This window comes from Neoarius graeffei, chromosome 2 (assembly GCF_027579695.1).
Source record: "Neoarius graeffei isolate fNeoGra1 chromosome 2, fNeoGra1.pri, whole genome shotgun sequence".
In the NCBI taxonomy this organism is placed as follows: Eukaryota; Metazoa; Chordata; class Actinopteri; order Siluriformes; family Ariidae; genus Neoarius; species Neoarius graeffei.
This window is the reverse complement of record NC_083570.1, coordinates 69,746,509-69,774,395: the sequence shown is the minus strand read 5'-3', so window position 1 is coordinate 69,774,395 and position 27,887 is coordinate 69,746,509. Positions and strand designations below refer to the sequence as shown.

The window sequence follows — 27,887 nt, the reverse complement described above, 5'->3', positions numbered from 1 at the left end:
CGGCACGTACATTACTGAGACATTACTGAACACACTCCTGGGGCTAAGCCCCCCCATCTCTCAATCCTAGTGACGTCCATGGAGGAAGGCCAAAGAGGAGATACATGGATGTGGTGAGAGAGGACATGAAAGTGGTAGAGAAAGATGTGGAAGACAGGGAGCAATGGAGATGAAAGATCCACTGTGGCGACCCCTAATCGGGAGCAGCCAAAAGAAGAAGAAGATGGAGGCAGTCATGGCCTAAATGCCAGCCTGGTGATCTCTGGAAAGGAGGTGGAACAGGTGGGGAGCTTCAAGTACCTCGGTGTTCACCTCACATGCCCCTTTTCCACCAAATCAGTTCCAGGGCTGGTTCGGGGCCAGTGCTTAGTTTGAAACCGGGTTTTCTGTTTCCACTGACAAAGAACTGGCTCTGGGGCCAGAAAAACCGGTTCCAGGCTAGCACCAACTCTCTGCTGGGCCAGAGGAAAGAACCGCTTACGTCAGCGGGGGGCGGAGTTGTTAAGACCAACAACAATAACAAGACCGCGAAAGATCGCCATTTTTAAGTGACGAGAAGCAGCAGCTGTACAAACGCGAAGTCATCCATTATTATTATTGCTGTTGTTGTTGCTGCCGCTTCTTCCGTGTTGTTTTTGCTTCGATATTCGCACCAAGGTTTATGCAAACGTAGCAACGTAACTGACGTATACAGCGACGTAATGACGTATACAACGACGTAACTGACGTATACAACGACGTAATGACGTGGCTTCCCTTAGCACCGTGAGCTATGGAAAAGCAAACTGGTTCTCAGCTGGCTCGCAAGTTGAACGAGTTGTGAACCAGCCCTAGAACTGATTTGGTGGAAAAGGGGCATCAGAGGACCTGCCATGGGGAATGAACACCAGAGAGGTGGTGAAGAAGGCCCAGCAGAGACTCTTCTTCCTGCGATCCCTGAGGAAAACCGGGCTCTCACAGAAGCTCATCACCAACTTCTACCAGTGCACCATACGAAGAGTTCTGAGCTATGGATGCATAGTGTGGTTCTCCAGATGCACCTCAGAGGAGAGGAAAGATCTGCAGCAGCTCATCAGGACTGCATCTAAAATCATTGGAACCCCTCTCCAATCCCTGGAACAGATCTACTCTGCCAGGCTGAGAAATAGAGCCACAAAGATTAGGACTGACTGCGCTCACCCCGGACAATCTCTTTTTGCCTGCGACCTTGTAGAACAGGATAAGTGGCTACAGATAATGGCTGGATAGATATCGCACTGTTAAGGTGTCAAGAAGTGCTGTTTATACACATTATTGTATTATAATCTTTTATTTTCATCATTCACACTAATGAGGGCTGAATGCTTCAGCTCTCCTTCCTGAGATGTCACAGATTAGAGATAAAATCTTTGGAAGATTTTTTTTCCCCCTGAAAAAACAACCAACCAACTTGCCTACTGACGAGAGAGAAGTTAAGTGACAGCAGGTTTTAAATCTTCAGTTTGACATAATGTACAAACTGTAGGTTTCAAGTAAAATCCCATCAATGAATTAAGGAATAAAACATTCATTTATCATGACTGGATGGTGGTTCTGGGTGTAAGGTAAGAGAAGTCACTCCAGAGAGGACACCGGTTCATCACAGAGTATTCTAGTCTACCTGCATGTTTTGGACCATAGGAGGAAAACCAGAGAACACAGAGGAAACCCATGCAGCCACAGAGAGAATGTGAAACTCTACAGACAGTAACCCAAGCTCAGGATCGAACCGGGGATTCTAGAGCTGTGAGGTGTGGCACTGTGCTGCCCAGCTGTGTTTTATTCCTTTTATACAGTAACTACTTGCCAATGCTAAAACTCCACCATTTAGCATTATTGATTAAAGAACACAAATGGAATTTTTATGAGTTCAGTATTCTGTTTAAACAAGTTATTTCATGTTGTCTTGTATGATAGAACAGCTACAAAACAATCATTCCCTCACTGGCTGCTTGATTATTATTATTTATTAATATTTATTTTGAAGGTAATAAGATTTTGTTAATGCAGCTTTTCATGTTACCAAGAAACCACAAAGCACTCTGTCCTGAAGACTTTCCAATGTTTGAGAGCTTAAAAGGAACATATTCTTGGAAGAAAGAAAGAAAGAAAGAAAGAAAGAAAGAAAGAAAGAAAGAAAGAAAGAGGGGGCGGTGCGGTGGTGTAGTGGTTAGCACTGTCGGCTCACAGCAAGAAGGTTCTGCGTTCAAGCCCAGTGGCTGATGGGAGGCTTTCTGCATGGAGTTTGCATGTTCTCCATGTTTGCGTGGATGTGCTCCGGTTTCCCCCACAGTCCAAAGACGTGCAGGTTAGGCTAATTGGTGGCTCTAAATTGACCGTAGGTGTGAATGGTTGTTTGTCTCTATGTGTCAGCCCTGTGATGACCTGCCAATTTCTCCAGGGTGTGCCCTGCCTCTCACCCATAGTCAACTGGGATAGGCTCCAGCTTGCTCGTGACCCTGCACAGGATAAGTGGTTACGGATAATGGATGAACATTCTTGGAAAACTCACTTTTCAGTGTTATGCACATACATTGGGTATCAGAAGTGCCTGCCAACCCACAAACTCTGAAATAAGACAACCCGATCAGTTTTTGGTTGCACAGATCAGCATTCATTGTTACATCGAACCCCAGACTCAGAGGACAGAAGGCTTGAGTGGAATTAATTTACTTTTGATGGCAATATCCCAGCTACAGTCAGCAAAAACCTGTTCGTGTAGGGTCACCAATTTCTGACTGATTGTTTTACCAACCTGGGCCAGTACTTTCAGGACTGGCAACAAATTGAGCCTAAAAGAGGGATCAATACCAACTGTCTGTGGCAAAACTGCAGACAAGGGAAAATCAGAATCAAGTTTAAAGTAAGTATTTAAAAAATAATTCTGCTATGCATCATAATATGGGCATGTCAATAAACTTCCTGTCAAAGCAGTTGCCATCCATTTCCAGTCAGCTGTAAATATTATATTTTTCCAAGTATGTAATCACGACTGGGCAGCACGGCCGTGTAGTGGTTAGCGTTTGCATGTTCTCGCCATGTCCTCCGGGTGCTCCAGTTTCCCCCACAGTCCAAAGACATGCAGGTTAGGTTAATTGGTGGCTTTAAATTGACCGTAGGTGTGAATGTGAGTGTGAATGGTTGTCTCCGTGTCAGCCCTGTGATGACCTGGCGACTTGTCCAGGGTGTACCCCACCTCTCGCCCATAGTCAGCTGGGATAGGCTCCAGCTTGCCCGCGACCCTGCACAGAATAAGTGGTTATGGAAAATGGATGGATAATCACAACTATGCTCACCATCACTGCAATACTGTATCTAGTTCTTGTACGATATACAGCTTATATGTTAGCCCTGTAGTGAGTAGCATAGTTTGTCCACTGTTGTTTTGGAAAAATATTGGAAAGAAAATTAGCAGAGGTCACTAAAATATAAGGTTTAAAAATTATTTTAAAATGACCATTCTGAAACAGCCATTTGTAGTCTTGTTTGGTGTCTGCTCCTTCATTTTCCTTTTCTGAGTCAGGTTCATACATATAAAGGTTGCTATACTGGTGCAGAAACCATTGCCTACCTTTCAGAGTTTAGCTGCAATTGCACACATGGTCACAGAGAGGGTGTGGCTCACAGAGTTTTTGTTTACAGATGTTAGCTATTCAGAGTATAACTATTTACATATTTAAATTTAAAGGCACACCCACAAAATCAGCCTGTAGATTTCAGACCATGCTAAAATGGCATGAGAAAAAGAACCGAGGTTTGTTTTTTTCAGCCTTGTCACTTTTCTAAGCCAACTCACATTAAATACTTTTAGATAAATTAAATCACAATTCCACCTTACCTTTGAATAGTTTTAGACCAAACTTCGTAGCATCTTTAGTGTTTTTAGGAACGGCATTTTCTTTCATAATTTATAATTCTGGGCGGCACGGTGGTGTAGTGGTTAGCGCTGTCGCCTCACAGCAAGAAGGTCCTGGGTTCGAGCCCCGGGGCCGGCGAGGGCCTTTCTGTGCGGAGTTTGCATGTTCTCCCCGTGTCCGCGTGGGTTTCCTCCGGGTGCTCCGGTTTCCCCCACAGTCCAAAGACATGCAGGTTAGGTTAACTGGTGACTCTAAATTGAGCGTAGGTGTGAATGTGAGTGTGAATGGTTGTCTGTGTCTATGTGTCAGCCCTGTGATGACCTGGCGACTTGTCCAGGGTGTACCCCGCCTTTCGCCCGTAGTCAGCTGGGATAGGCTCCAGCTTGCCTGCGACCCTGTAGAAGGATAAAGCGGCTAGAGATAATGAGATGAGATGAATTTATAATTCTTCCTCATTTATGATGACAAAGAGATTGACGGCCATTTTGCTGAGTTGCTCGAGCTGATGATCAAGAAATAGTCTGAATTTCTCCACCAACCAACACGGGATTTCCTATAAATCACCTCCATATTTATACTAATGTAAAATAATTGAAAAGTCTACGGCAAGTCCCCTTAAAACAGCCTTATCGCTAACTGTTGCAAAGCCCTGAAACTGGAGACTCCTTCCACAAATGCTAAAGAACAGTCTCCTTAGAGAAAATATAATCAATCATCACAAAAGTTTTTAAAATGTATTTTTGTGGGACGCGTGTCATAAATCTGTGTAAGGTGTTAAGATTAAAAAAAACAACAACAACAGCAGCAGCAGCCTATTACAACAGGCACATCAATATAAATCTGCAATTTGAAATATAGCTGCAAGCAGCAATGAGGGGACCAAGTGGTCCAGCAGGGCAGAGTTGCCATGGCAACTTGATCTGATCATATTACAAGTATGGCTGTAAACACTCATACTAAGTTTGTCAGTTGACCAAAGCTTGGGGGTAACAGATGAGCTCATGTCCTATTTTGGTCAGTTGCCTTTGATTTGGCTGTAATGGACAAATACTTTTGAAAATTTAAAATGCATTTGATAACTTTTTGAATCTTGGTCTGTAGATGATGTCTGGCAAATTTGATGAATATCGGACAAAATTTGTGGCCTGTGAAAATTCTTTTTTTTTCCCCTCATTCTAAAGGGCAATTAATTTGACATGACAATGTGCCCTGTCTCATCTTCTGGAAGCTCCCGAAGTATCACCTGACAGAAGAATCAAGGAACACACATCAACACTTGCAAAGCAAAAAGTAGTTTTTTGCTTATTACAGCGCTCCGACTGGTCAAATGACTTCTTAAAAAAAATATACTCCAGAATGCATCCCAAGTTCTTATACCAAATTTGGTATCAACGTATCAAAGCATTGCTGAGATATGCCCTCACATCCTATTTGGTGGCTTTACCGCCAATTTTATTTGTCTGTCACAGAAAAATCAAACATCCATCTGATAACTTTTGCAAGGCTTGGGCCAAAGATCATCTGTGCCAAGTTTGGTGAAGATTGGACAAACTTTTTGGCCTGTGAACATTTTTAAACCTTTTGATAAAATCCAATATAGCAGCCGCATCAATTAGGTTGACATAAAATATTGGCATCTCTTGGCCTTGGGCCCTCCCAAAGTATTGCCAGACACCTGAAACAGTTTTTAAAGGCAAACATATCAGCAGTTATTAGCCAAAACGTAGCACCTCTTAGTGGTCAAATGGTGCAATTTTTTGTGCTTCCTTAGAATGGTGTCTCGAGTCCCTATACAGCACCAGTCAAAAGTTTGGACACACCTAATTCTTCTTTATTTTTATTAATTAAAAGTCACTTTATGTCTTAAAAGTAATGATGGATGTCGTTTTTCTTTACCTAGTTGAGCGGTTCTTGACATAATATAGATTACTACAGTTGTGGAATAGGGCTATTTACTGTATTTTTATTATTTACTATTTGATCTCAAATGCATTAAGAAGGCAAGAACTTGCACTAATTAACTTCTGACGAGACACCTGTTAATTGAAAAGCATTCCAGGTGACTCCCTCATGAAGCTGGTTAAGATAATGCCAATAGTGTGCAAAGCATCATCAAGGTAAACACTGGGTACTTTGAAGAATGTAAAATATGAAAATGCTTTTATAAACACACTTAACATGTAACATTTGTGTTATTTACCAGCTGGGAGGTCCGTATCGTGAAATACCGTGACCGAGATCTTGAAAGTACTGAGCGAGGCCCTCTGGGCCGAGGTCAGTATTCAAGGCCGAGGTCACAGCATTTCACCATATGGACAGACCTTAAGCTGGTAAATAATATATTTATTTCCTTTACCAAATTCTAACAGAAAACGAGAGCGCCCGAAAGGGAAAACTGAGCCGAGCCGCCATTTTGAATCCTCATTCACGGCTGTAATGCAAAGTGCTTCCTCCTCAGTATACAAGTGCACTTCCATGGCAGGGGGAAGGGGAAAGAAAAAAAAAACCACTACATCTTGCCACCCATGTAGTCCCCCATTTATACAAAATTGAGTCATTCAGAATTCAGCCATGTTTTTGCTCGGCGTTAGCAACAGTTAGAGGTTTTTAGCTTTCTCCTGAAATGTTTTCTTTTCTTTCTTCTTCCTCAGGGTAGTAGAACTCGCTTTCGCTGTAAAGACTGTCGTTATCACTATCCATGCTGTAAAATTAATGCTATTCTCCTGAGAAATGCAAAAATAAAATGTTGACAAAAATTGCTACTATGTTTGCTGTTGTGAACGAGCGAGTCGCCAGGAGGTCCGTATCGTAGGATACAGACCCGCTTGCCAGCCAATCAGAGCGCAGGATTCGATGGAAACCGGACCGTGAAAAAAATAGAATTTCATAATTTTGATGAAATGTTTTACAAATGTAGAAAATGGTCAAAATACTGGAAAAAAACCTATGAAAAGTAGGTGTATCCAAACTTTTGACTGGTCCTGTACCAAGTATGATTTTGATAGGTCAAGTCGGTGCAGAGTTATGATCTCATTTCCGATTTGGACAAACATTTTCAAAAATTAAAATATCCATATGATGACTTTTTTTTTTAGGCTTGGTCTAAAGATCACTAGCCTGGGCCCGCCCATCCTAAGTGTGACGCAACACGAGGGCCTGTTGCGAGTCTGGCCAGGCAGGCTATCTCCAGCTCTTTCAAGCTCCCGAAAAATCGGGAGCCAAACAACTTTGAGCATCTCCAACGGCCCTGGGTAGAGGCGTGTTCAAGGCAGTGACTTAGTAGAACTGCGACCGGAAGCCATAGATTGTTTACAGAATCTATGCCGGAAGCGCTTCATTCACTAGAAACATTACGAACATGGAGCAGCGGCAAGCCTTTGACACAGCGGTAGATGCTGTACTGAAAGCATTCAACGGGAAGTTCTCATTGAAAACGGAGCAAAGAGCAGCCCTGGAGGTATTTATCTTCTTCCCGTTACTCAAGTTTCCGTTTCCATCGCGTCACATACGTCAGAGGAAAGAGTGATGTGATTGGTTTAAGCTTCGTCACAGCCTTTTCTGGCTTCGACCAGTAGCAAACTGAGGCATTTCAGGGAGGCGGGTCAACCACGCCTTTGGGAAACGGTTGGGCTTAATATCTTTGCCAGACCAAATGCGTGCAGAGCTTTGAAGTCGCATTAGCCAAACTAAAAGATCACCTGTAGAAAATTTGGTGAAAATTGGACAATGTGGCATGCGAAGCATTTTAAACTTATTCATAAAATCCATTGTGGTAGAAACTGATGACATTCATCGAACTTAGCTTGAGGAATCCAAATGGTCCCACATTTTTTTAAAAGTGGGCATAAGTTTTTGTGTTACATTCATAAGATGCACCTCCAAATTTGACCCATTGGTGGCAGTAGATCACTTGAGTTGCAAACATGAAACTTGGTTAAAATAATCAGCAGACAGTCTCCAATCAGTGTGCCAAAAAGCATTTTACTATATGGTTTCATGGGCTGCAAGAAAATGATGATTAATAGATGCCTACACAGCATCACTGTTTGGCCCCCAATAACAAGGGCTTCGGTGATAGAAAATTAAAAAAAAAAAAAAACCCACACACTTCTGACTAACTAGATTAGACAATTCAACAGTGCTGTGGCATCTTGTTTTTAAGTACCAAATCATCTCAATTTCATAAAAAAATAAAATAATATAGTCAAAAAGCTACAGTGGGGGAAATAAGTATTAAAACACAACCATTTTTCTGTAGAGCATCCAGAGCCCTTAGTAAAAAGGGTTGGGAGGAGGTGGGAGAAATCCACCTTTTGGTGAAGTAGCTTCATCTCACACTTGGGGGCGCCTTTAATGGAAACGAATTTATTCAGAGAAAAACCAATCACTAAATAATTATCTTCAACAAAAATATGTGCCGTAGAGTGGAGCGCCAGACTTCAGAGAATATGGTAATGCATCAACCTGATTTTTGATGGCTTTTAATTGCATGCACGTACGTATGAAATGATGAATGTGTACCACCACAGGGAACCTGATCATAAGTGCAAGGCAACATTTCAAACACTTGACCACCGGGCAACAAAATTTGTATCCTTATTTACATAATAGATGCATTTTTGTCCAACACTTATTTTAAATAAAAAAAAAGTGAAGTGGGATTATTTACTAACACATCTTACAGAAAATTTTCATTAAATTTTTTTTTTCATAGCAGGCAACGTGTCTTTGCATTATATAATTTTTAACCCGAGTGATTTCTTACTACTATATAGTTCAGTAGCAGTTATGAGCATCTTTCCTTTGTTTTAGATAATCTAAAACTACCGTGTATCGATGCCTAATAAGTTCTTATGTCCAATAATATTCAATAGTAATGATGTAAAGAGAAAGTGCTTTGTTCCCTGCTGTCCACCAGGCACCCAGCAGAGTCACACCATAATAAACAAACATAGTGGTGGTGTTTCTGGTGCACGGCCTACAGTGCCAAAGAAAGGAATAAATATGTATTTGTAACTGTGACGCGCATCTGATTATTGGCATCACTGTCAAGACAATGCAGCAATTTATTGATGCAAAATACACAAATGGTACATAAAATTCCATGATTCATATGCTCCAATATTATTCTATTCAGGTTGATTTTGTGCCCTTGCAAATATTTTGCTTATACACTCATCAGGAGCTCTGCTTTTTAGGTAGTGCCTAAACAAAATTAATTATTAAAAATAAATAAAATCTGCATCATTCCACTTTATTGCACATAACGTTTTTATGGTTTAGAATAGCATTTCTTTTTGTGTAGGTTTACTGCAATATTACCCAAGTCCACTCAGCATTTCCTGTCAAGAGCTGCACAGGGAATAGGTTTAATAGAAAAATAGTTCATGTGTTGAACACACCATTTATTTCTCCCACTGTATTTAAAGCAAAAACGGTCACACTGGAAATAATTACACCGTCACCTAAAAGACAAGAAATAACCAACACACTGTACAGTTTCTAGAATATACTCGTTTGGTTTAAAAACTTTATATACAATGTCAAATTGCCATTTCTATCTTCTGAACAAAAACATTTGGTTAATGTTTAAAATGCATTATTTGTATCCCGTTTTACCTGAAGTTACACCAATTGTGTATGGTATGTTTGAAAGTTAAAATGTTAATACAAAGGCTTAGTAGAAATGTGGTAAGGAGTGAATACAAGTAGTGCCCATTCCTTTTGGCTGATCTCTGGCAACCTCTATTTCATCCCAAGGTGCATGATTTTTCTGTATGGTCCTGGGCCTCCCCAAAGTCCCCTTTAAGAATAAAAGCAATATATTAGAGCCAAAAATCCTCACTGTAGACTACACAAGGTCTTTGTCATCTAAAACGGAATGAACTGGACTTACCGGAGAAGACCATGCCAGTAGAGATGGGGCATTAGGTCAGCCTTCATATGATACATGATTCTGCTTTCTTTGCTCTGATCTACTGGGAAGGTCTCCAGAGGTTGTAAATTATAGTCAAACTCGGCCAAGATGACTGTCTTGTAGCTGGTGACCAAAGGGCAAGAGGTGTAGCCATCATACTGTGAGGAGATAAAAGTACATTTATATTGTCATGATTGGTGAATTACGACAAAGTTACTTAAACAGAGGCTTAATGTTCAACTCCTTCATGCTCACTTTATCATCAGGCTTGTCATTCCTCATCACTTTGGTAATGGTCCTATCAAGGACACCTGATTGTGCAGCTATGAAAAAGAGACATCATTAACCGCTGTGCAGAATTAGCTATGTCTGCTCAGGTTATTTTTAACATCTACTAACGGACTAAAAAATTCTGACTTTGTCCTACAATTTGAAATAACGGTGCCCATTTATTCACACTCATTATTCTGATATGCAAGTTTATTGTCCAAACCAGTGATGAGTGTGATAACATACAAATACAGAAAAGCATGATTTACAGATGGCTTACCTACAGCAGCTGCAGTTTTGGACGTTGGAAGATTGGTACAATCCCCAATTCCAAACACGTTACTGTACGTCTTATGCTGAAGGGTGTCTTTATTTACATCAACCCAGCCACCTTCGTCCTCTAATGAGGAGCCCTTAAGCACGGATGGTGGTCCCATAGGAGGAGTAACGTGGAGCATCTCATACTATCCAAATCATCGACAGGACATTTGAAAAGTGAATAAACCAACATATAGTGACTTATGTTGAATCAAGGAACATGGACCGCTCACCTCAAAAACCTTTGTTTCTCCAGGATTATCAAGGTTCTCGAACACCGCTTCCTGCTTGTCTGCTCGGACCTCTACAAGGTTGTGTCTGAGGTTTACAATCAGGTCACGACTTTTTACAATTTCCCAGAGTGCATCAGCATATTTCTTAACTCCAAACAACACTGGCAATGATGTGTTGTAAAGGATGTTGGCTTTCGACCGTTTTCCTGTCTTACAAAACAACATTCCACAGAGTCATTATAAACGAAAAAGTGTAAAATGTTGACATTTTAACTGCCATCAATGTAATTTGAACCAATTTTATTAAATATACACATGATCTTGGAACTAAACTGATTACTTTCTTCATCTACTTCCTCCACATACAACCCATCTATAAAGTACCTTTCTCATGAAGGAATCAGAAAGGTACATGATCTTCTGAGGTGCTCCTGCACACTTCACAGGAGTGTTGGGAAAGGAAAAAATAGCATTTCCCTCCTTGAAGTGCTGTAATGCTTTCCATGTCTTCTCTACGGTTTTCACAGAATAGTTGGAGCCAATCTTTGGATGTTCAAAACCTTCTGGAAGTCCTTTAATCTGAATTCCGACAAAAGCAGAATCAGTAATTAACTAGCTTGGAAGTTTTTCAATAATGATTAGATTTGTCAGTAGAAATAAATATAAGCTACATTTTCTGTAGTGGGTTAAAGTGGTCAATTGGGGCATTCTACAGTCTGGTATTTCTGTACAACAGGTCACATCATTAGCAGAGGCAATGAACTCATTTTTAAATTAATATTTTATGTAATTCCTTTAGTAAATAGCCATGTAACAAGTGGGATAATGAACAGTGAGCCAGTCATTATCGCAAACTAAACTCCCTCAGGGTGATTCAAGATCTCCCTGTTTTGGTTTATGCTGAAATAATGACTGGTTCGCTGTATATTATCCCTCAGGAGGCTTATTAAACAACTTGCATTGAGATATACAGGGTGATTATGCAAACTAAAACTTGGGTTTTTATAAATTTAACTTATTACTAACAACTAACACTGTTAGAATGAAAAGAGATCAAAACACTTCCTATGCTGCATTCTCTATAGTAGAAAAGGTACCTTCTCATAGTTCAGCTGGAGTCCCAGTGCTACAATCAGGTAGTCATAGGAAAGCTAAGAAACGATATACAGTTAATAAGAGTACATGCTGTTTACACACTCTACAGCAGATTTTATCAGTGGATCATGTTTGTCAAAATGATAAAACACATTGTTTACTGTGTAAAAGCACATCTACTCTGAATGACTAACTTTATTTCTAGCACAGTTCCAGTTAAGGCTGGTGACCAGCCACACCTACAATCCTTATTGCTTAACCACAGCAACTCAGCAATAAAATCCTCAGCAATATCATGGTTAGATGTGTCAATCTTAGTCACAATGGGTTTCATTTCCTCTCACTTCTTTCCCAGACTCTGTAAAGACAGTGTTGTTTTTAGCGTCAATCTTCATGACTCTGGACTTGACCCATTTGACTCCAGAGGGCATCACACTGGCAGTGGAACGTCCAGATGCACTAATAGTTTTAGCCCCTGCCCCGACTAATGTCCACATGGGCTGGTAATAATGCATCTGCAACAGAAACAAAAATACTGAGAGGAGTCATATTACAACAACTCACTTATGCACGATTATAATATGTTACAGGCAAATTGTAAAACATTACAAAACTAAGTTGTTCTAATTTGGTAAGTATTGTATGCGTCTAATTTGAACCAAGCTGAGAACTCTACAACTGCTATAAAAAGTCCACATTTCATTTGCAGTAATCCTGACAGACATGAGTGCTATCTAGGTCAGGGCAATAAGAAGTAGATATTGGGATAAATTATGTCTCATTAGGTTGTTCTGACAGATCATAGGTATCATCAGTACTGTTCTAACCCTGACCAGCTCCACTCAATGTTTTTTTCAAATAATGCATTATTTTCAAAAGGCAACCTCCTCCACCCCAATTAATTCCAGTTTACCACTTTATATATATTTATAAAAAAAAGTAAACTGGAATTGAGTTGTTTTTTTATTAAAAAAAACCCCACAATTAATTCCAGTTTACCACTTACATAAGTGTTAAACTGGAATTAATTGTGTTTAAAGTAAATAAATAAAATTAATTAAAAAAAACCCACAATTCCAGGTTACCACTTTTTTTTTTTAAATACATGTGGCACCACTGTTTTGCTGTCAATTTGTTAGCAAGCCTAAACATCATATTTCGTATTGTGAAAATGCCCAAGTTCTAACAGGAAGAAGGGGCATCCTGGATGTGGTTTAAAGATCTGGGCTACAAGTCAAAGAGCTCTCACCATTTCATGCTACATCTTGTGAATATATTGCTCTAAAGGTTGAGCAAAGGTTGCTCTAAAGGCTCCGTTCCTGCAGCTGTTAGTTGATAGTCCTCCCAAAGCTGCTGCTCGCTTGCTGTCTGAATTTAATTAACTCCTCACAATGAGCTCATCTCGTTGCGCTGCCATAATTGTGTTTGGTGACTTTAATATCCATGTTGACACTAACTGTTCCTACAAATCTAAGTTCATCTCAATATTAGAAATGATTTAACTTGATACAGCATGTTAACTTTCCAGCCCACACTTATGGTCATACTCTTGGTTTGCTCGGTCCTATTTGTCTGAATGATATCCCGATCTCTGGTTCAGTTTCTCATATCTGATCACAAGCTGATTGAATCAGTTTGATTGAATCAGTTTGAGTCCTCATCTCAGACCCCGTCCACACGTAGCTGGGTATCTGCTAAATCGAAGATATTTTTCTACGTTTTGGCCTGTCATCCACATGAAAACACATCAAAAACGAATATTTAAAAAAACTCCGGGCAAAGTGAAGATTTTTGAAAACTCCGTGTATGCCTTTTCATGTAGACAGAGATAACCGGAGTTTTGCGTTTTAGAACGTCACAATCTGCGCCAAAACAAATGACAACAAATCTGCCCTGACGTCAAACGTGCGACCTTTGTTTACTGCAGAAGCCAGATTAAGCATGGACTTAAGCTAGCCGCACACCACGGCGATCCACGCGGTACCGAGCCAACCCATTTCAGAGCCGACTCCCGACTGTTTACGAGTGCAGTCGCGATTGAAGCGACACGTGACAACTTAATAGCTTTGTGATTGGCTATTGGATATAGTTACTGTTAAATCCAACACTTGAAGATGCTACAGGCTGAATTACAAATGACACAACACGGAATATGTAGCGCACTATCTAGGCTGCATGAGCTATTATTCCTAACCTTAAATAGTGCACTTATATAAGGGAGTTAAAGCGATTTGGAATTCAGCCACACAACTTGAGCAGAGTGGCTTTCCAGCCCACTGTGTCTATGGATAAAGCTTCAGTCTATGGAATTACAGTATATACCTGCATTAGGTGCTACCAACACGTATTTCTCGCGCTGGAAATTGTGTTTAATGATGTCACGTGTTATATGCGAAAGATATGATTGGCTATTGCTAGCGACTCTCGCCGATCAGTCTGGCTCCCGATTAGTTTTTCGAATCGGCTGTGAGATGAGTCGGTACCATCGAAAACTAGTCTTTACGCCTGACTCGCGACTTCAGTTGGCTCGGTACGCTGAAAATCGGCGTAGTGTGCGGCTAGCTAAAGAGTAATGGATCGGAGTAGTGCCTTGAAAGCGTTAATTATTGTGCAGGTGCTATTTACATGTTTAATTTTAGAAGCCCAACTACTGCTCCAAGAGCACAGGCGATGTGATTAGGGGGTAGGATTTGGGGAAATAGCCATCTACAGGTTTGGAATGCTTATGAATATGATTGAAAACGCAGATGTTCAGTTATGTGTGGAAGGGATTTTTTTCGAAGACGAGGTGGTGTGGATAAAACATTTTTATAAACGGAGGGGGGGGAAAATGTTCGGTTTTAAAAATACCCGGCTACGTGTGTACATGGCATCAGTCTGACTTACATAAACTCTCCTCCTGTGGCAGTATGATTTCCCTTTATCATGACACTCTCTCAGAGCTGCTCAATGATATTGGCCCTTTCAAGAATTGGCTTGTCCCAGCCTCCCACCTGTTGGCACTTGTTCCGTTTCTGAATTCATCATTAACTTTAACCTTTCATCCCGTCAGCTTAACTCTGCCCCCACCCATCTACTTAAGACATGTTAATCTACTCACCCTATTTCCAGAAAAGTTGGGATATTTTCCAAAATGCAATTAAAAAAAAACAAAACCCTGAATTGTTAATTTATTTAAGGCCACACCAATTTAATTAGTTGGTTCTCGGATTTTTTCAGGTAAAACATGAAGCGAGCGGGCGAAATTTAAAAAAATTCTCTGATGGTAAAATTAGCGGTGGAAATAGACCAAACAATACAGGCAAACCAGTAAACAGATAGGCTAAATAAACGATTGAATTACAGTCAATTGAACATCAACACAGAAAAAAAAAAAAAAGATTTGACCAGGAGTAGGCTACTTCACAAGTCTTTAACGAAAGTGAAAGGGGCAATTTGATTAGTTTTCGACGTCACGTGATCTCACGTCACGTGACCTTTTCTGTTGGCGGGAGTTTGATTTCGATTTTTTTCTTCATTCTGCATTTTCTTCAAGCGGCGATTCTGAGAACCAACTAATCGAATTGGTGTGGCCTAACTGACAAAATACAAAGAAAAGATTTTCAAATCTCGAAAAGATTTGAGAGGCGGACACGCTACCACTAGGCCGGCTAGTGGCCTAGCGTGTCCGCCTCTCGATTGAGAGATCGTGAGTTCTATTCACGGTCAGGTCATACCAAAGACCATCATAAAAATGGTACCTGCTACCATCTGGCAAGGCACGCTGCAATACAGATGCGAGTGGGGAGTTAAACTCGTGGTGACCTGTAATAGGTAAGAGGCTGAGGGCTGCGGAAACGGAGATCGGTGCCACCCGATGTGCCACATGGCGCGGGAAGGACTTTAACTTAACTGACCAACTTAACTGTATTTTTAAAATATAAACAAAGTTAGAATTTGACACCTGCAACACACAAAAAAAGTTGGGACAGAGGCAAAAGACGACTGAAAAGTTTACAGGATATTCAAGTGACAACATTTTGAAAGATTCCACAATAATCAGGTTAAATGGTAACATGATTGGGTATAAAAGGAGTATGCACCATAGACTCAGTCTCTGCAAGCAAGGATGGGTCATGGCTCACTCCTTTGTACCAAAATGAGAGAATTGTTAGTCAATTCAAAAAGAACATCTCAATGCAAGGATTTTAGGTCTTTCAAAATCTACACTACATAATATTGTCAAAAGATTTAGGAAATTCTGAGACATCTTGATGTGGAAAGAGCAAGGTCAGAAACCACTGCTGAAGGTCTGTGACCTTCAAGCCCTCAGGCACCGCTGCCTGAGAAACCGTCATGCTAATGTGATAAATGTGGCCACATGGGCTCAGGAGGACTTTGGAAAACCGGTATCACTTAACACAGCTGCATCTAGAAATGCAACCCGAAACTGTATTACGCAAGGAGGAAGCCATTAATCAATTCTAGGCAGAAACACTGCAGATTTCTCTGGGCCCAAACTCATCTCAGATGGACCAAAAGACAGGGGAAACGTGTGCTGTGGTCAGATGAGCCCACATTTCAGCTTGTCTGCAGGAAAATCCGATTTCAAGTTCTCCGTGCCAAAGGTGAACATGACCATACAGTTCGTTATCAGAGAAAGGTGCAAAAGCCAGCATCTGTGACGGTATGGGTGCATCAGTGCCCACGACATGGATGAGTTGCATGTGCGTGAAGGTACCATTGATATATTGGGGCATATATTGGGATTACAGAGAGACATTCATCAAGGCAACATCTCTTCCCAGGAAGTCCATGCTTATTTCAGCAGGACAATGCCAGGCTTCATTCTGCCTACCACAACAGCATGGCTTCATAAACAGAGCGCATGTGCTAAACTGGCCTGCTGCCATTCCCGATCAGCCTCCTATTGACTCTGCATGGTGCACCATGAAGAGGAGAATCAGACAATGGTGACCACGGACTGTTGAGCAGCTGAAGTCTTGTATCAAGCAAAGATGGACAAAAATTCCAATTGCAAAACTGCAAAATTAGTATCCTCAATTCCCATACAATTAAAAGTAGACTACCTTTCAGATTTTTCAAGTGTAGGTCATAAAAAGAAAATAATTTTCCCTGACCCCCAATTATTTTTGTTTAGAGGACTGAAGGCTACTGAATTCAAATCACAAACTTCAAATTTTATTAGTTTTCTTGTTTTAACAGAAGAATTAACTAATTTAGGACCACATGGCCCCATTGCGGTTCGCTCAAAATCATCTTGCTCCTTGACTAACAGTGTCAAATTCTGCACTTAAATCATGATCTACTCATTTCCTGGTTTTCTTCTAGTGGTATTGCTGATGTAATCCTTCAATGGTTCAGACTGTATTTCACAACCAGACAGCGGTTTGGTCACGTTAGGTCCACGCAAATCCTCCACCTCGCCGATTATCTGTAGTGTTTCTCAGGGATCGCTTTCTAATATACATCCTTACTATCGGAGTTCTCCAGCTTTTCTATTGGTATTGATGGTGTGCTTTTTAAACCTGTTCCCGTTCTTAGAAATCTTGGTGTACTTTTTGACCCATTACTTAATTTTGAGCTACATATCAAGTCCCTCACCAAAATGTAATTCTTTTTTCTCTGCCCATTTCTGACTAGTAATGGTGCACAAACTCTGGTTCATGCCTTCATTATGCCCTGCTTAGATTACTGTGATTCCCCCTTTCTTGGCTTACTGACTACATCTTTATAAAAGCAACAGTATATTCAGAACTCTGCAGCTAGAGTTCTCACCCATACCAAGCGCTCTGCGCACATCACCCCATCCTCTGTTACCCCTTTTCCACCAAATCAGTCCCAGGGCTGGTTCGGGGCCAGTGCTGGTGCACAACTCGTTCAACTTGCAAGCCAGCTGAGAACCAGTTTGCTTTTCTATAGCTCGCAGTGCTAAGGGAAGCCACTTCATTACGTCGCTGTATACGTCAGTTACATTGCTACATTTGCATAAACCTTGGCGCGAATATCAAAGCAAACACGGAAGAAGCAGCAGCAACAATAATAATAATAATAATAAATGACTTCGCGTTTGTACAGCTGCTGCCTCTCGTCGCTTAAAAATGCCGATCTTTCACGGTCTTGTTATTGGTCTTAACAACTCCGCCCCCCCCCGCTGACGTAAGCAGTTCTTTCCTCTGGCCCAGCAGAGAGTTGGTGCTAGCCTGGAACCGGTTTTTCTGGCCCCAGAGCCAGTTCTTTGTCAGTGGAAACAGAAAACCCGGTTCCAAACTAAGCACTGGCCCCGAACTAGCCCTGGAACTGCTTTGGTGGAAAAGGGGCATCTGTTATGCTAACTACCGGTTCAGTCCTGTATTAAAGTTCAAATTCTTGCTTCTCATGTTCAAGGCCCTGCATACACCTTGCTCCTCTCTACACTAGCAAGCTCCTGACCCCCTACTGCCCCTCTCACTCGCTCAGGTCTTCTGTCAATAATCTACTTGCTGTCCCATGCACCAGGCTTTCCACTCTGGGAGGCAGGTCCTTCAGTGTCATGGCCACCCAACTGTGGAACTTTATTCCTCAATCTCTCTGTGACTGCTCTTCTTTCTCTTCATTTAAATCTGAATTAAAAGACTTTTCTCTTCAATGAACACTACGCTTCGTCTTTTACTGCTTCATTTGCCCCCCCTTATGTAAAGCAAGCTTGGGTTTGTGAAAGGTGCCATAGACCGCGGAACCGCCCGGGCCAGGGGGGCCGTGGCCCGGGTAAATTTTTGAAAATTATTTAAAAAAATAAATAAAATGTTGGCCTGCGAGTGTTTTTCAACTCAAAACATGTCAACAAAATCGAACTTAAACCCAACCCATGCTGTAATTTAATCAAACATTTGCTTAAACATTTCCTAAACCAATATTTGACATTGAGCAACGTGTATACGTCGTGCGTGAAATGTTGCAAAATGTACACAGCACAGTTTCTGCGCAGTTATGTGCTGGCATACTGTGGAAACGCACACACTCACACAGACGCGCACGCAGGGACACACGCAGCTCTGACAAAACTGTAGGCATATTCCCATACTTTCCTCTGACCGAGCACCGCCGAGTGCACTTCTCTGTGTTCACTGTTTCTCTCTATAGTGCTTTAGTACTGGTACAAGCAAGCAGTTTGAGTTACCACCGACCACCGAGGTGCTTTTCTTGTGCATTTTAATCTGCGCGGTTCTGTGCTGGCTGTCATGACTGATAGCATTACGTGCGTGTCCGTATATAATGTAGCATATATGCATCATGTCTGACCTAACATTTCGGTGACACCCTCTTGCGATTGTGGCCCCCCCCTTGTTCAAATGCGTTCCGCGGTCTATGAAAAGGTGCTATATAAAATGTAACATTATTATTCAGAATATGATTTTTTTTTTTGCCAGATCACCCAGCCAATAAACCACCACTCACTAAGAACCCAGCTACTGCACACTTACTTTTACTGTTATTCAAATCCCAGTATTTCCACAGAACCATTATAGGTTAAGACCCTTAAATGTAATTAGCTCAGCCACAGGCTTTGGCTGTAATCTGCCCTATTTTTAAAATCACTTTGGATCAAAGGACGAGATATATAGTACCATCTCAAACAATTAGAATATCATGAAAAAGTTCAATATTTTCCATCAGTTATTTAAGAAAGTGAAAATGTAATGTATTCTAGACTCATTACGCATAGAAAAATGCTTGAAACATTTTAGCTCATTTTAATAATTATGGCCTATAGTGCAAAAAATAATAAAAAAACAAAAACCTCTCAACATACAATATTTCATTTTGAGTACAACAGTATAAAACACCGTGCATCTCTCGGTCTAGTTCAGTACATGCAACCACAATCATGGGGAAGACTGCTGACTTGACAGTTGTCCAGATGATGATCGACACCCTCCACAAGGAGGGCAAGCCACAGGCTGTCATTGCTGAAAAGGGTGGCTGGAAAAAGTGCACAAGCAATAGGGATGACCGCAGCCTTGAGAGGATTGTCAAGAAAAGTCGATTCAAGAACTTGGGAGAGCGTCACAAGGAGTGGACTAAGGCTGGTGTCCGTGCATCAAAAGCCACCACGCACAGGCATCTTCAGGAAAGGGGCTACAACTGTCACATTCCTAATATCAAGCCACTCCTGAACTAGAGACAACGTCAGAAGCGTCTTACCTGGGCTAAGGAGAGAAAGAACTAGACTGTTGCTCAGTGGTCCAAAGTCGTCTTTTCAGATGACAGCAAATTTTGCATTTAATTTGGAAATCAAGGTCCTACAGTCTGGAGGAAGAGTGGAGAGGCACAGAATCCAAGGTGTTTGAGGTCCAGTGTGAAGTTTTTACAATCTGTGATGATTTGGGGTGCCAGGTCATCTGCTGGTGCTGGTCCACGGTGTTTAATCAAGTGTAAAGTTAGCGCAGCCATCTACCAGGAGATTTTGGAGCACTTCATGCTTCATGGAGATGAGAATTTCCTTTTCCAGCAGGACTTAGCACCTGCCCACAGTGCCAAAACGACTACTGAATGGTTTACTGACCATGATTTTACTGTGTTTGATTGACCAGCCAATTCATCTGACCTGACCTCCAGAGAGAACCTGTGGGGTATTGTCAAGAGGAAGATGAGAAACACCCAACTCAACAATACAGACGAGTTGAAGGCCGCTAACAAAGCAACCTGAGCGTCCATAACACCTCAGCAGTGCCACAGACTGATCACCTCCATGCCACACCGCACTGATGCAGTAATACATGGTAAAGGAGCCCCAACCAAGTATCGAGTGTATAAATGAACATACTTTTCAGAAGTTGTACATTTCTGTCTTCTAAATCTTTTTTTTTTTAAATTTGAAATACTGGATTTCTGATTTTCATGAGCCATAAGCCATAATTATCAAAATTAACACAAATATTTGAAATATTTAACTTTGTGTCATGAATATAGAATACGAAAAGTTTACCTTTTTGAATTAAATTATGAAAAAAATAACTTATGATATTCTAATTGTTTGAGATGCATTAGTGCATTTCTACATATTTTCAAAACAAAAGTAAGTACTGTATATTAAAAGGTTGAAAAGCTGTAGAACACCATACCTCACTGGGCTCCACAATAGCCACATGCTCTGCACCCAATTTCCTTTTCATTCGGGCACCCATGGTAATACCACCACTGCCACCTCCAAGCACCACAACCTTATAATGCTCTTTGGAGGACAATCCATTGCTAGTGTGGAAGTGGGACCTCACAAAGTAAAGCAGTCTGTTAGAGTTTCTAACCAGAACTACTCGTGAAGTTAAAGCAGCTGCCATGGTTCTGCAGTTTCCTCTAAAAAAAAAAAAAAAAAGACATCGGTATGTAAACATGTGTTGGAAGACAGAATCCAGTATCAGAGCTAAGGAAAGAAAAGGGCAGTTTTCTTTCCTGTCCAGAGTTTATAAATCAGACAATTGACTTTCATTCGACTGCTACATGTTTAATCATGTCTGACTCAGAATGCATTTTATACACCTCAAAGGGTTTGCGTGCTGAACCACCATGATTTGGAAAGTCAAAAAAAAAAAAAACATCCATCCATCCATTATCTGTAGCCACTTATCTTGTTCTACAGGGTTACAGGCAAGCTGGAGCCTACCCCAGCTGACACACCCTGGACAAGTTGCCAGGTCATTGCAGGGCTGACAGACACAAACTTACCAATCACACTTACGATCAATTTAGAGCCACCAATTAACCTAACCTGCATGTCTTTGGACTGTGGTGGAAATCACACCAGACATGGGCAGAGCATGCAAACTCCACACAAGCTCGAACCCAGGACCTTCTTGCTGTGAGGTGACAGTGCTAACCACTATACCACCGTGCCACCCTAAAGATGCAATTCTTAAGCTTAACATAAGCTCTCCGAGTGCAGGTTAAATTACAGGCCATATGCATATTTCAGGCATCAAAACAGATATCAAGCAAGTACATGAAGGATTTTAGGTATTAGGACAAAACATAGGGTGGCACGGTGGTGTAATGGTTAGCGCTGTCACCTCACAGCAAGAAGGTCCAGGTTCGAGCCCCGTGGCCGGCGAGGGCCTTTCTGTGTGGAGTTTGCATGTTCTCCCCGTGTCTGCGTGGGTTTCCTCCGGGTGCTCCGGTTTCCCCCACAGTCCAAAGACATGCAGGTTAGGTTAACTGGTGACTCTAAATTGACCATAGGTGTGAATGTGAATGGTTGTCTGTGTCTATGTGTCAGCCCTGTGATGACCTGGCGACTTGTCCAGGGTGTACCCCGCCTTTTGCCCGTAGTCAGCTGGGATAGGCTCCAGCTTGCCTGCAACCCTGTAGAACAGGATAAAGCGGCTACAGATGATGAGATGAGATCAAAACATGTAGGAAGTTAGCAAAACCTATTCGATGTACAGCAGACTCACAACACTACTGAAATTCAGCCTGGCCCACTTTGTCCTCCCCCAGCTTCCTGGGCCTTATCACAGCTCATGTCCTCGTTTATACCAGAACTTTGGAGAAGGAAAGTAACAGTAACAATTTGAAACAACTTTACAATGTCCTGCTGTAATGAAAGACAGACATGGACCCTGAATAACAGCCGGATGTTTTGCATTCGACACACTTACTGTCGCACAGAATGAACTGCATTGTAATACACGGCCAGGGTGTTTAGTAATGACACAGCAAAATATCCTGGTGTTTATCAAACACCTGGACTGTATTTAATATAGCTACAGAACACTCGACTTCCGCTTTAATAACGGGTCCTTTGGGGGGAGGGGGCTTGCTGCTGCTGCTATTATTGTTGTTGTTATTGTTTTTAAAAAAAACCACAAACACTGCTTAGTCCTGAATATCAAATGTAATGTACACTTACCGTGTAAGGGCTTTAGTGAGGACAGGCTAGTCTGACCCACAGTGCAGCCTCGACTCAGCTCCTGCTTATCCTCCTGCTGCACTGCACTGAGAATCAAATGTTCACGAATGAGTCGACTCTTTGAACCGACTCTTTTAATTCAAATCTTGAGAGCCGTAATATGGAGTTCATTTTGCGCCTAATGCTGCATTTAAAATAATAAACTCCACAAGCAAAATATTATCAAAATGTAAAAAAAAAAAAAAAAAAAACTTGTAAATGCAAATAATGAGAATCAAATCAAAATTAATTTTAATAAAGATTACTTCTGATTCACACCCATAGTTCGAATTACGGGGGGTACTGGGGGGTACTATACCCCCCAATGAAGACCCAGTACCCCCCAAAGAGACAAAAATATAAGTTTTTTTGGGGGGTCCGATATTTTTTCTGATATTGTGAAAAGGAATATATAATTCAAACCAGGCGGCACGGTGGTGTAGTGGTTAGCGCTGTCGCCTCACAGCAAGAAGGTCCTGGGTTCGAGCCCCGTGGCCGGCGAGGGCCTTTCTGTGCGGAGTTTGCATGTTCTCCCCGTGTCCGCGTGGGTTTCCTCCGGGTGCTCCGGTTTCCCCCACAGTCCAAAGACATGCAGGTTAGGTTAACTGGTGACTCTAAATTGAGCGTAGGTGTGAATGTGAGTGTGAATGGTTGTCTGTGTCTATGTGTCAGCCCTGTGATGACCTGGCGACTTGTCCAGGGTGTACCCCGCCTTTCACCCGTAGTCAGCTGGGATAGGCTCCAGCTTGCCTGCAACCCTGTAGAAGGATAAAGCGGCTAGAGATAATGAATGAATGAATGAATGAATAATTCAAACCAACTCCCATTCGGCATTCTTATTGTAGGAACATTTTAATGTAAATTGATTTCAGACAGACACCCCTATTGTGGACCGTACCATTTTTAGTCACCGCAGCGCTAGAACGCGCTAGAGCAGGGGTTTCAAAGTGTGGGAGAGTCACCCCCCCTCCCCCCCGCAGAGAGCAAATAAACAACAGCGCCCCCCCCCCCCCCCCACACACACACACAATTTTTGTTGTTGCTATACTTGATGTTCCATTCGTATTTAAAAAAAATGGGTGTTGTACAGGGCGGCACGGTGGTGTAGTGGTTAGCGCTGTCGCCTCACAGCAAGAAGGTCCTGGGTTCGAGCCCCATGGCCGGCGAGGGCCCTTCTGTGTGGAGTTCTCCCCGTGTCCGCGTGGGTTTCCTCCGGGTGCTCCGGTTTCCCCCACAGTCCAAAGACATGCAGGTTAGGTTAACTGGTGACTCTAAATTGACCGTAGGTGTGAATGGTTGTCTGTGTCTATGTGTCAGCCCTGTGATGACCTGGCGACTTGTCCAGGGTGTACCCCGCCTTTCGCCTGTAGTCAGCTGGGATAGGCTCCAACTTGCCTGCGGCCCTGTAGAAGGATAAAGCGGCTAGAGATAATGAGATGAGATGGGTGTTGTACACATTTTTATTTTTTTCTTTTACACATTTTAAACATCTGTGCTTTTTGAAAGCATCTCTTTTTTTACACATTTAAAACATATGAGCTTTATTAAAACATCTTTTTTTTTACACATTTTAAACATCTGTGCTTTTTGAAAACCTCTTATTTTTTTACACATTTTAAACATCTGTGCTTTTTTTTAAACATCTTGTTTTACACATTTTAAACATCTCATAGCATCGTTAGCTAGCACCTCTTGGCAGACAACACACTGTGGCAGTGGAGCATCTTCAGATCCAGTCCATGAAAATCCAAACTTTAAATAATCGTGGTCATACTTCCTTCTTTTTCTGCTTGGCCCAGACTCTGTCTCCTCACTCACTGTAGCTTTAGGTACTAAAAATCGATCCATTTTGTCTCTGGCAAAGGCTAGCTGAAGTTCGCTAAATGTCCGCAATAGTAACTTATTCTGGTTTATTTTTCCTCACGTTGTGCCCCCCCGAAGAACTCTGGCGCCCCCTAGGGGAGACTCGCCCCACACTTTGAAAAGCCCTGCGCTAGAAGCAATAGCTTCTAGTCCACACCGTATTCAGTTGATTCATCAGATACAGGGTTTGCAGCAATTTATACAGTCTGTGGTTTGCAGCAGAAGACGTGCATTGGTAATGTTAGTTGCTAACCAACTTTTAGCCTGTTGAAAATGTGTTATTTTACAACTTTCATTTATTAAAGTGATTTGTTCTTTCAGCTCATTCACATCTTTACAGGGGTGCAGATAGGATTTTTGAACTGGGGGGGACTGAGCTGTCAGCAAATGATTCCATTTTGTGTGTGTATATACACACACACACACACACACACACACACACACACACACACACACACACTACCATTCAAAAGTTTGGGGTCACTTTGAAATGTCCTTATTTTTGAAAGAAAAGCACTGTTCTTTTCAATGAAGATCACTTTAAACTAATCAGAAATCCACTCTATACATTGCTAATGTGGTAAATGACTATTCTAGCTGCAAATGTCTGGTTTTTGGTGCAATATCTCCATAGGTGTATAGGGGCCCATTTCCAGCAACTCTCACTCCAGTGTTCTAATGGTACAATGTGTTTGCTCATTGCCTCAGAAGGCTAATGGAGGATTAGAAAACCCTTGTACAATCATGTTAGCACAGCTGAAAACAGTTGAGCTCTTTAGAGAAGCTATAAAACTGACCTTCCTTTGAGCAGATTGAGTTTCTGGAGCATCACATTTGTGGGGTCGATTAAATGCTCAAAATGGCCAGAAAAGTGTCTTGACTATATTTTCTATTCATTTTACAACTTATGGTGGTAAATAAAAGTGTGACTTTTCATGGAAAACACAAAATTGTCTGGGTGACCCCAAACTTTTGAACGGTAGTGTGTATACATGTTATTTCACCTCCCTCACTGCCATCACCAGGAACTACCTGCAGGCCAGGACAATGATAACATTTTAACATAGCCTATGGAAATCCAAAGTTTACACATTATCATCACGTACAGAAATTGCAAAACTGCAAAACTAGTTTTAAAACCGCTAAGTTCCAACTGTTAAACATAGCGAGAGGCTGGGCTACGTGTGTGTGTGTATAAAGTGTAAACCAGTGCATCCTGACTTTCTAACTATGCCTGTGTGTTGTGTGAGCGGCAGTCAGTCAACAACTCTTCGCAAAGTTTCCTTATGAAACTGTTTCATAAGGAAACTTTGCGAAGAGTTGTTGACTGACATATTGTTTCATTGAAACAATATGCTCGCTGAAATTATGGCAGGGAACGCCAGATTAAACATTAAAACTGCCTTCTGAGCACTGTATCTACAGGCTACCACCGAAAGAAGGAGGCTACCAGAAAGGCATCTCTACTCCGTACGATTTTACTTTCACTACGACATTACTTTGAACAGACTATCAAAAAATTGCAAGATGATATGATAAAGTAAGGCACAGTTTACTTACAGCCGTTTTTTTTTTTAAACAATGCAATCGTTTTCTGCCTTTTGGCACCCTTCATCATGCCGTGTTGGGGTCCTGAACTAGGAGGAGCTGTCCCCGATATGCCTGTCAAACTCGTTGTGGGTAACCATAGCAACCAAGCTCGAGCTCGCAACCCGTGCAGTCTGCGCAGTTGCAACTATGTCTGTACTGCTGTGCACCTCAATAAACCGAATGGTAATTAGTCTTTTGATTTTTCCGTGAGGTTTGCCTTATGCAAAGAAAGACAGCATAGATGTTTTTTCCTCCTTATAAGTGGGGGGGACCGAACGAGGTGAATTTAAATCTGGGTGGGACGAATCCCCCCCGTCCCCCCCTCTATCTGCGCCCATGCATCTTTATACATTGAATTACTTACTCACTGAGGCCAGCAGGCTACAGTGGACGGACGTTAACGTTAGTTACCAATGTTAGTTAGCAAGATAAGCTAAGTCTCTATTTAAATCAAGCTTATTACAGTGTGGTATAGAAACGATTCTCATTTCAAAGGAGAAGAACTCCATATGTTTCCATTCTTATTTTATCATGAATAAATTGTGCCCTTCTGAAATTCATTTGGCACATAGGCCCATCCTGTGTGTGTGATTAGGCACAAGAAGTTCTGATGTAGGCCTAGCTAAGCCTATGTAAAATTACAATCAGAACCTCTGGGGACTGGGGCAACATAAAAAGAGCCAGGTAGTAGGCGAGCCTAGGCAAAATAGCCTAGTACATGGATGTTTTCTATTGTTTTTACTTACATTCCTTTTGTATTATTTTTAAGATAGTCATAGTTTCATCTGAGTACCCTGTTTGAGTTTATTCACAGAGACAGTAGCAAACATGAGGAAAAGACAAGGGCCAGACATCAGGCATTTTTTTGGTGCTAAAAGAGTAAGTAGTAAATATTAGCACTAAGATCTACAGACAATTACAGTACAAGTGTAGGTGCAGTTAGGTTTTATACACTGTTCATGTGAATAAAGAAAATGGGTTCCCAGCAGACAGGAGAGGCACAGCAGGACGAAAGAGAGCAAGACATTCAGCAGGACTGTTCTGTATGTGTGTATATACTGTATGTGACTCATTTGTAGTGTTGATACCCAGTTTGTTCTGACAAAGAAGGTTATCAGGTTGTACTGCTGTTTTTCTTCTGTGGTAGTACTGTATGGTTTGTCATGCTTCTTAATGACATTAAAAATTATTGTTCAGAGTTATTGTGTTGAGTTACTGACACCAACTTCCATAGACGAGACGGGACAGGACCGGGGGGGGCGATTGATATGATAGTGGACCATGATGGTACCCCCCAATTATGGTGGGATAATTCGCACTCTGTTCACACGCTCATTTTTTTCTATTTGCGGATTTTTATGACGCAGGGGTTTGTTATGTCCTGCAATCTTTTTTATTTTATTTTATTTGCTTGTGGCATTTTGGTATGTTGTCTGAGAAGAAAGCATTCACTAGACAGAAAGTTAGCCACGCCTACTCGGTTAAAAAAATGGAGCGTCTTCTGACGTAACAGCCCAGTGGGTGGAGCGTGCGCCAAAATCAAAAATCATTTGACCAATAGGGTTTTAAGGTGAAGGGCTTCTTCTCAGACTCACCACTAGACATAAAAATGTGCCTAAAGTCAGAAGCAAAAGAAAGGTTGAAGGAGCAGGAGAGGTTCTCATCTCATCTCATTATCTCTAGCTGCTTTATCCTGTTCTACAGGGTCGCAGGCAAGCTGGAGCCTATCCCAGCTGACTATGGGCGAAAGGCGGGGTACACCCTGGACAAGTTGCCAGGTCATCACAGGGCTGACACATAGA

At 41.7% G+C, this 27,887-nt stretch overlaps 1 protein-coding gene across 2 annotated transcripts; it reads right to left on the bottom strand.

The window, feature by feature from the left end:
- Positions 1 to 7,836: 7,836 nt before the first annotated feature.
- On the bottom strand, positions 7,837 to 22,687 carry sqor (sulfide quinone oxidoreductase). 2 transcript variants are annotated; one of them, XM_060914831.1, is made up of 10 exons: positions 22,594 to 22,687; positions 20,813 to 21,044; positions 12,053 to 12,223; positions 11,711 to 11,764; positions 10,998 to 11,192; positions 10,614 to 10,823; positions 10,343 to 10,526; positions 10,048 to 10,115; positions 9,772 to 9,950; positions 7,837 to 9,678 (listed from the first exon to the last, which is right to left on the bottom strand). In XM_060914831.1, exons 2-10 carry the CDS (start codon positions 21,026 to 21,028, stop codon positions 9,621 to 9,623), a joined length of 1,335 nt encoding a protein of 444 aa, XP_060770814.1. In that variant the 5' UTR covers positions 21,029 to 21,044; positions 22,594 to 22,687; the 3' UTR covers positions 7,837 to 9,620. The 2 variants fall into 2 exon arrangements, with proteins under 2 accessions (XP_060770814.1, XP_060770816.1); XM_060914833.1 differs by lacking the exon at positions 20,813 to 21,044.
- Between the last annotated feature and the right edge of the window lie 5,200 nt (positions 22,688 to 27,887).

Coding starts and splice junctions, on each gene's coding strand:
- sqor (XM_060914831.1), bottom strand. CDS start 21,028: ATGGCAGCTGCTTTAACTTCACGAGTAGTTCTGGTTAGAAACTCTAAC. Junction 10,824..10,997: donor CTGATTCCTTCATGAGAAAG/GTACTTTATAGA, acceptor TTGTTTTGTAAG/ACAGGAAAACGGTCGAAAGC. Junction 10,527..10,613: donor GAGAAACAAAGGTTTTTGAG/GTGAGCGGTCCA, acceptor TGATTTGGATAG/TATGAGATGCTCCACGTTAC.